Below are 9775 nucleotides of genomic sequence, written 5' to 3'. Positions count from 1 at the left end.
ATCTGTCTGTCTGTCTATCTATCTATCTATCTATCTATCTATCTATCTATCTATCAATCATCTGTCTATCTATCTATCTATCTATCTATCTATCTATCTATCTATCATCTGTCTGTCTGTCTGTCTGTCTGTCTATCTATCTATCTATCTATCTGTCTATCTATCATCTATCTATCTATCAATCATCTATCTATCTATCTATCTATCATCTGTCTGTCTGTCTGTCTATCTATCTATCTGTCTATCTGTCTATCTATCATCTATCTATCTATCTATCAATCATCTGTCTATCTATCTATCTATCTATCTATCTATCTATCTATCTATCTATCTATCTATCATCTGTCTGTCTATCTATCTATCTATCTATCTATCTATCTATCTATCTATCTATCTATCTATCTATCTATCTATCTATCATCTGTCTGTCTATCTATCTGCATTGCACAATTGTTTTTACAAGCTTTTTTCCTATCTTATTCTACCTGCACGCGCCCAGTGTGTATGAGATCTCGCGTGACCGCACTGCGAGAATCCCACACATCCGCCATCAGTACAGCTAAACACACACACACACACTGAGTAGTATCAATAAGCTAGTAGCAGGCAAGTCTTATTAACAACACAGAGACAGCCAGAAGCCCAGGCCTTGAGGAAAAAAAGGTCGAGTAGGGATTCAGAAATGATTGTATGACGCTGTCGTGATTAAATAACAACCCCCAAAACCGTGTCTGATGTTTGAGGAGATTCAACACACTCACTGAAAAATGTCTAATCTGTGCAAAAGCGGCACCAAGAAGGACACTAAGATGAGGATACGAGCTTTTCCTGTAAGTAGTAGCCGGTATTATTAAGAGCAGAGAAAATCCCAGCTTTCTCCAGCCCCTGTTTGACATCCTGTGCAAATCTGTGCTGCTGAATCTTTCCTACCTGCTTCCAAAGCTGTCAAAGCCCTGCTGATGTAGTTAAAGTCTGATTCTAGCAGACAGTCTAGTTATCTTCTACATGCTATGAAGTTTAAAGCACATTTTAAACACATGCACAAATGAAACCGACGTTTGCATGATGCAAAAAACAAAACACAACTTTTTTTCTTTTTTTTTTGCCAGCTACAGTAGGTTAGCATGTCAGAGAAGTTGAGCTAGCAAGGTAACATTAGCCCTTGGTGCCACTATACAGATAGTCAGCTGATTTTACTTCACATTTTATTGTCATACAGACTGAAAGCTTAAGCCACTTGTCTGGTTAGTATTTAAGGGGTTTAAAATAAGCACGTTTTTTTTGAATGGTTTGTTTTTCAGCCTCGTAGTTTAGCATGTAGACAACTGGGGGGGGGTTTAAAAGTTAGCATCATTTTCTCAGCTGGCTAGTTAGCAAGATGGCAAGGAAACTTAATGTGAGTGCCAGAGCTTTAACACTGTGTGTTGTTTGACAAGTGTGTCTATTTGTCAAGCAGACTATCAGTGTAAAAAACTATTACTACTACTACTACTACTAATAATAATAATAACTCAGTCATTATAGTAATAACTTTCCGACTAGTTGCTGCTAGAGGACTGGTTTGTTTTGCTAGCTTTAGCCAGGCAATAACATTATCTGTGGCTTTGTCTTAAAGCAGACTACAGACAGACTGCACGTCATTAACTTAAATCAGCCTGTTCACGTGAAGTAAACACGCCTCCTGTGCTTATTAGTGGCATGAAATCATTTATGAAGTCAACTTGGCTGGTTTTTAGTGCTGTTCATCACTATGTTGTGTCTGGATAACACCTATATGTACACAGACTTGGTTTGTCCTGGTCCGGGGCATTGTCAGGTCCTGGTGGATACGGGGCAGGAATACGCTCCATCGTATGGTTTAATACAGATATATACAATGCATCCATTTTCTGTACCATTCATCCTACGCAGGGTCATGGGGAGGCAATGCGGACGACATCCTGGTCGGACGATCACAGGGCACAATCACACACATTCACAGTGTTAACATGCCAGCATGCTTGCGGCTAAGGCCGGGTCTCTTCCATGCAGTGAAGTCTGTAGAGAACAGTAGTGGGTTAAAAAGGTTTATGCTGGACTGGTTACTCGAGCCACACTAAGATATTGGTCATCACTGACCTTCCACCGGTGTTTAATGGCTTTTCTCCAAAGTATGCAAGCACTTTGTTCTTTACGTGACTGTTAAGATGTCCAGATTCGAGAGTCTAGCGCACACGATCCATGGCAAAGAACACACACTTTTTCTACTTCATCTCATCTGACATAGGATGCAGATATATGCTGCTGAATTTTATACCTGAACACCTAATCCTTCTCCAGTGTGGTACTTTTTAGTGGTGTGAAACTGCTTTAAAGTGCTAGTTGTGCCTCCTGGGCACTTTGTAGTACATGGACTGACAACTTGCAGGACCAAATCACTGTATGTTTGAATTCAGCTTAAGTGTGACTTGAAAAGCCTGCGCTGATTGCTGACTTAAACACACACTGAGTGTGCATGTGTGTGTCTCAGCTCAGAAACACAGCACAGAGTTAAGAGCTGTGGAAACTTCTTCAGGGTGACTCCACAGATCAGGGTTGAGTTTCAAGAATTTACTTTTATTTTGCTTTGTTTTTGTGACTGACGGCTTGAGCAGAGTGACGTTCGTGAGCCAGGTGGTAGCTCAGGTCACTGGTGGTAGTTCAGTGGTGCAGGTAACTGGTGGTAGCTCAGTGGTTAAGGCATTGGACTTCTGATCTTGAATACCAGGACCAGCAAGCTGCCAATGCTGGGCCCTTAAACAAGGCCCTTAACCCCAAATTGCTCAGTTGTACAAAATGAGAGAAACATAAGTCGCTCTGAATAAGTGCCTAATGGTGTAATTGTTCTGAGGATGTAATGCTTAATACAGTTGTTTCGACAAATTTTGTTTTTAAGTTGTCGTGTTCCTGTGTTTCCTTCTTCCGGGTAATTCACATGCTTTCTCTTCAGATGCTATCGTCTCATTTCCGTGCTTCTGTACCGTGTGGCTAACAAGCTTCTCTTCATCACGTGCCATTACAGAAACACATTTTTATATGCTATGCCTGCTGTTATTCATCCTGTAATTAAGGCTGTAACTGTAAAGCAAACCTGGGTTACTATAGCAGTTACTTCACAAAGCGCTTAATCTACTCCTTTTTTGTTAGACATCTGCAACAACGTCATCATCCTGGCTACTCGCTGCAGATCAAGCAACACAGGGGTACAGCAGAGTCGAGTCGAAGATGCACAAAGCCTTTTTATTAATATATAGAGCATTTCTATTGTTTTTGTTGAAAGGGATGGAAACCCATGCTTGACATACCAGGATTTTAGAAGCTTTCACTTCTGTCTGTCCTAACATGGGGCAGGATATTTGCAGGTGCCTCCTTAGCGCCGGTTTGGTTTCAGACTCCCTATCTTGCGGAGAACCGTAAGGTGCTTCAACTCAACTGTGTCCCACAGCAATCCCCTGCCACTCGTGGTACATATGTTATGGAAAATAATTGTTGCAGGTTACTTTACTTCCTGAACAACTTTGGACATGAGTACGAGATACTTTTACAGGAATCGTGACACCGCTCCAACGCAACCGAACGCATACCACCTCCTGCCGGTATCGTCTCGGGTTTAGTACACGTCCCCCTCCACATGACAGCTTTCGCACTACCAGTCTTGTCAGACTAAACTGCCGGAGTAAAAACCCCCGTTAGTATATTTAACAATCGTTTGAGTGACACATCGATTGTAGCTGTTTACATCAGCAACAGGTTTGTTCTTGCTGGACACCCAGGCAGAAGGTTGTAGTGTGTAGAAGGTTGTAGTGCACTTGTCTGGGTCACTAGAAAGTAGCACTCAAAGCTGCGTTTCATTAAAGGTGGCATGTTGAACATGTTGACCCAGTTCCACTTTAGGAAGGAAGGGCAGGACTTTGACAGCAGGTGCAGGCAGGTTTAATGCTGAGTCATTGCTAGACACACGGGCGCACACACACACACACACACACACAGACACACACACACATTCTGTTAATTACAATTATAGAAGGGAAATGATTTCTAATCACACTATCTGGCATCATCTAGATGAGGATGGCTTCTTTTTTTGAGTCTGGTTCTGTTGGTTTCTTGTATCGTTGTCTCAGGGACTTTTTATTCCTTTTTATCACCTCTGACTGGCTCATTAAAGATACATTTATGTCTTTCTATAAAGCTGCTTCGTGACAGTCTACAATTAAATGCTCCGTACAAATCGAATTGAATATAACGAGTAGGGCTGCAAGAACTAAAGGACGATAGTGGTAAAGCGCTAGGAAAGTTTTGCAGCGAACGTCATGTTTGGCGCTCTGGTGATTAGTTATCGTGAAGTTAGTATCGTGACGTCAGTGTTTACAGGGACAGAATAAGATTCTTGAACATCCCTTAAGAAACCGACTAGATTATCAACATCACCTGTGTAAAATCCATACGGTAGATCAGACAAATTTTATCAAACACGATATAATAATAAGGTTAATAATAATAATAATAATAAATAATTACACATGTCTGTAATCATTTGAAAGCAGCTACACCACTTGTACTACAAATCCCATAATACATTTCAGCCCCTCATCCGTGCCTACAAGATGCTGAAATGTTCTGCATGTTCGGTACAACACACCCGTGTGGGCAACTTTTCTCTGCAATGAAGCTGAACCAAACCGCACACAGAAGTCATCTCACTGACACACACCTCCACTCTATCCTGAGAGTTTACACAGCTCAGATCCTCACCACACACACGCACGAAATTGCAGGCAACGAAAGATTCCAATCATCCCGTTTGGCCAAAAACGAAATAGCCTAAATGATTTTCGGCAGCTTGTTCATTTTTGCAATTTTCTCATTTGGCTTTAAAGTAGTGTTATTTGAAAACATTTATTTGTTGTTTAAGCTGATTTTTTTTTATTTTTATTTATTTATTTTTTTATGAATTGTCGGATAAATGTCAATCTGGTTTGGCTCGCAACTTGGACCATGTTTTGAATTTGGGGTTGCTTCAAGTTATTCCTAGATATGCATGTGATGTAGAGTACCATGTGCTTGCTGCTTGTGGGATTAATAAAGCTGTCATTAAGTGTTGATCTAAACCCTTTAAAGCTGAACTGCAGACATTCAGACATTCCAGATTGAAGAAGAGGACAATTTGACTTCTGGCTTTTGTCTATCAGAGGTGTCGGTGCTGTCGATCAGAGCTATACACTTACCCAGTTTCCAGCTCAGAAGTGTAGAGACCACACTAGTGTAGCGTATTGAGCACTGACTCTGAGACCTTGTCTTATCTGTCCACACAGCGGCAGGCTATACCTCCGAAACACACCCCACACTGGTGCTAAAGACCACAATGCCGTTTTCGGCTTCCTTCCTCAGCTCCAGTTCTTCTCACACCTCGAAGCTACTCAAATCAACAGACGAGTCAGCGCAAGCCTATCAGTGACCTTGTGCTACCTTGAGCCACATGCTTGAGCCACATGCTTCACTCTGGGCTGTGGATGTACTTTCAGAGGTGTGACTGATCTCTCTAATAATGCAGAATGCAGCATGTGGGAAAGAGCTGAGGAACATGAACTCCTGACACATGTATCGCTCTCAGCACGGTTCAGTGCGTTACTCAGCTTCAGGGAACATCTTCAGGGAGCTGGTGTAGTGGTATTTTGAGAGTTTTGTATAAGATCCTACACAGATAAACAGGGATTTGTCTGTTTAAATATCTTTTACATTGAATATTGGGAATATGTAGTCGGTCAGATTCAGGAGAACATATTACATATGTATAAAGTTTACATAAATGTTTCATGATGAGCTTGAATGATTGTGCAGTTCGATTTTATTCAGGGATTTTTAAATAAACGATCGGATCATGTCGGATATACAAGAACAAATTGTGTTCACGTAAGCAGGTTTTCACACTGGCAGTGTAATCTCACACAGTGTTGGACTACTGATAGGAAGCTTGTGACTTTGAATCTCAGGGACACCAAGCTGCTACCTCTGGAACCCTGAGCATCAAACCCCCCTAAACTTAACCCCTTATCCCTCAATTACTCAGCTGTATAAAAGCTCTGCATATATAGCAATGTGACTTGCTCTGGATAAAGTTAATGTCTGCCAAAATAAACAAAAAGGGCGAGGGAACAAACGCAACAAGAGTTTCAGGTTTAGGTCACTTCATCATCATGATCTCACCTATGCCCTGCTCACTAGAGTGTTTAAGTTAATCTAGCACACTCTTTTTTTTTTAATCTCACCACACTTACAGCTAGGACTGCGATGTGCTTTCCATGCACTGGCAAATAGTGTCGAATAAACAATAAGGACCTTTTATTGAAGAGCTGAATTATAACTATGTGTAACCTCCTGAGCAAGGTGCTTTTAAATTAAGCTCAAATCTGTAAAAACCTCACAGCAATGTTTCTTAAACTGACCGCAGGTGTAGGTGCGTCGTCTGATCCAGAGGGTAACAGCGATGAACAGGGTTTGGGGGGGATTAGAAGTTGTCTGAGGGAAAATTGCTATTGCAAACTTCTTAAGATGCATTTCATAACACATGTTTGTTTGGTGGATCAGGCTGATGGGGAAAGACATAAGGCTGTGACCAAAACTGCACTCTGTGCACTAAATGCTAGTGGTGCAATGATGCTGTGTCCTTGTTACAGGTTAAAATCCTGTCCGTGATGTGTGATGGGCTTTGTCCATCAATCCAACCCATCTTTCCACTCCTGTGACCCCTGTGTAGAATAAACACTAGAGGAATTGGATGGAGACACGGACATGGACACGTCCGTGGATGGATGGATACTTCCATCAGTAGAGGGGTTGGGTTGGGTTGGGTTGGGTTGGGAATTTAGTTTGGAAAATTACTGGGAATTTATGGGAATTAATAAGAAATTTGAGGAAATTTATAGAAACTGTATCATATACAAACATAAGTATAAACATTTTGTTTGGACATAAGCTGACATGCATGCAATCTAACACAGATTTAAAACATAAGATTGACAACATTGGATGAGGTTAAATGTATCCACACATGAGATGGTGTGTGCGTGACATAGTCCTATAGAATAAGATTGGGGAAAAGCTTGTAAAAACACTTATGCAATGCAATGCACAGATATATAAATAATTAGTTGAACAATTGGAATATTTTGGAATAAAAAACATTTTGCAGTTGATGGAAATGAATAGAAATAGTCTAGATGAATAAATACTGCTCAGTCAGCATGCCTGCTAAAACAAACTATAACCTAATATATACAATAGTTCAGTCAAACGTTTGCACAACTTATAATTTTTTATGTTTTTGAAAGAAGTATGTTGTGCTCATTTAAGCCTGATTTATTTCAAAGATAAAAAAACAGTCATATTAGAATTTAAAATGGAACTTTTATTAAGCAGAAAATCCTGAAAAATTATAATGTTATAAAACTTTATAATCTAAAATTGATGAGAAATCAGCATATCAGAATGATTTGTGAAGGATTATGAGACACTGAAGATGGAAGATGAAGATGGACAGTTTTTGACATTATTTTGTGTGCAGGATTCAAGAAATGATGTGTGTTATGTTATGGATGAATGCACAGTGCATTGGGGGGGTTTGGTCTCAATAGCCCTGCAGTAGGCAAAGTGCAGTGCGCATGGGATTGATGAATGTGCAGGGTAGAAATTTAACTGAAATTTCAGTAAATCTGGTCGTTTTAACCAAAATTATACTGCAAGATTTTTTTTTATTTTTTATTTCAACTACATTTAAGTTCCCAGTTATAGGCTAAACTACAATTTTGTAAATTCCCAGTTAATCCTATTAATTCCAAATAATTTTTGTTATTTTTGGAAAGTGTGTATTTTGTTTTGGTGAAAATGTGGCTAGTTTCCTTTCTCTTCAAACCTGGATTTCTAGGATTTAAGATAAAAAAAATGTATTTATTATTTTAAGGTTGAAATGACAAATCTCCCTCCAGCATGACTGACTTGATGCACACAGACATGAAATCTTCTATAACAAACAAATACTAAATCTTCTTCTTCCCGTGATGTTACAGATGACCATGGATGAGAGGTACGTCAACAACATTTGGAAACTGTTGAAGAATGCCATCCAAGAGATCCAGAGGAAGAACAACAGTGGACTAAGCTTTGAGGAGCTGTACAGAAATGCCTACACCATGGTACTGCACAAACACGGCGAGAAGCTCTACACAGGCCTACATGAGGTCGTCTCAGAGCACATCGTCAATAACGTAGGTTTCATACTGCACGTCTATTGCCTTATAATATGTAGTGTTCGGTTGGACCTCAAAATTCACAGACCAGAACATCCACGACATTCAGAAAGATTTTATTCACACACCAAACCAAACCAAAGATCATGTATGATTTGAAGGTGTTGTCTCATCTCAAGCAGAGAAACATGTCTGCAGTGGCACTATTTATGAAATTTGTTGATCTGCTTTGTACAAATCTTGCTTTTTTAAAATCTTTTGAAATTGATTCACCAGGAAAAAAAACTTAACCTCCCCAACCACATCTCTTTTTTTTCCTTTAATGAGACTTTGAAATCTTGCACATATATATATATGTAGCTTGAATTTCTTTTTGTTTTTGTTAAAGGTCCAAACAGACCTCCTCGAATCCCATAACAACAATTTCCTGCGGAGACTAAACCAGGTGTGGAACGACCATCAGACAGCCATGGTCATGATACGAGACATTTTATTGTACATGGTAAGTAGGCTTACTATTTTATATATATATATATATATATATGTATGTATGTATGTATGTATGTATGTGTATATATATATATATATATATATATATAGTAATAAATGCCCAATTCAGTATCGAGCATCATTTTAGTTTTTTTTTTTTTTGTTCAAGCTGTACAGAGTGAAAGAAAAACTGCATTTAATCTAACCTCAGAAGTGAAACTAAGAGCTTAGAAATGCTTTATTTATTTATTTTTCATGCATTCAGCTATAAAGTGGGGGAAAAGCACAGACCGCTACAGGTTTGTCTAGCAACTCACTAGACAGCTAACATTAATGATCGTTGGATATTTTTATTTTTTATCAATACATTGCTTTCTCTAACATGTATACAGTATAACATATTTACTGCTCAGAATTGCAGCTTTGTTTACTGCTGCTCATGAATTCAATTCACTTTAAATGTTTATTTATTTGGGTTTTTGGCTTTTTTTTTATACAGTGGACATGCAGTGCAATGCAGCTTTACAGAAATATATACAACATTATGAGCTTTAACATTTATATTGATATTTAGCCCTAACGATCAATAACTCCTGAGCTAAACGCCGTTACTAGCAAAACGCGGTTGTAGCTGCGTCTCTACATTACTACGATAGAAAAGAGGTGTTATTTGTGTAGTAACAGCGTTTAGCTCAGGAGTTATTGACTCGGGAAACTCCAATATGTGAATATGCGCCAACTTCCTGCTCCTTCAGTTCTCTCCAGCGCTGGAAAGCTGATCCTATATTAACACGGGTCCTACTTCTTGCCTTATCGTAAGCCTTTCTTCGCTTTCTTTCTTTGTTTTGGGAACCAGATTCAAAAGGAACCCATCTTCATCTTGTGGCCACCGGATAGTGTAGACAAATTCTGTAGACAAATTCTGTTCAGGGTTTTTATTGTGCTTCTACAAAGCCAACATTCTGTTTTCCTATTTCAGCTTAGACAAAAATTTATAAAATTTAATGTGGCCTAGGGCTTTC

General features: G+C 39.3%; 1 protein-coding gene across 1 annotated transcript in view; it reads left to right on the top strand.

Moving 5' to 3' along the window:
- The first annotated feature begins 570 nt into the window (after positions 1-570).
- Positions 571-9775, top strand: part of LOC132846833 (cullin-3-like) — a 29312-nt gene continuing 20107 nt past the window's right edge. The window contains exons 1-3 of the mRNA XM_060871579.1: positions 571-830; positions 8085-8282; positions 8653-8766. Coding sequence (XP_060727562.1) covers positions 768-830; positions 8085-8282; positions 8653-8766 — 375 coding nt within the window. The 5' untranslated portion in view covers positions 571-767. The remainder of the gene's footprint in view (positions 831-8084; positions 8283-8652; positions 8767-9775) is intronic.

This window comes from Tachysurus vachellii, chromosome 1 (assembly GCF_030014155.1).
Source record: "Tachysurus vachellii isolate PV-2020 chromosome 1, HZAU_Pvac_v1, whole genome shotgun sequence".
Classification (NCBI taxonomy): Eukaryota; Metazoa; Chordata; class Actinopteri; order Siluriformes; family Bagridae; genus Tachysurus; species Tachysurus vachellii.
Note: the sequence above shows the minus strand (reverse complement) of the source record. Positions and strands in the feature narration are given on the sequence as shown.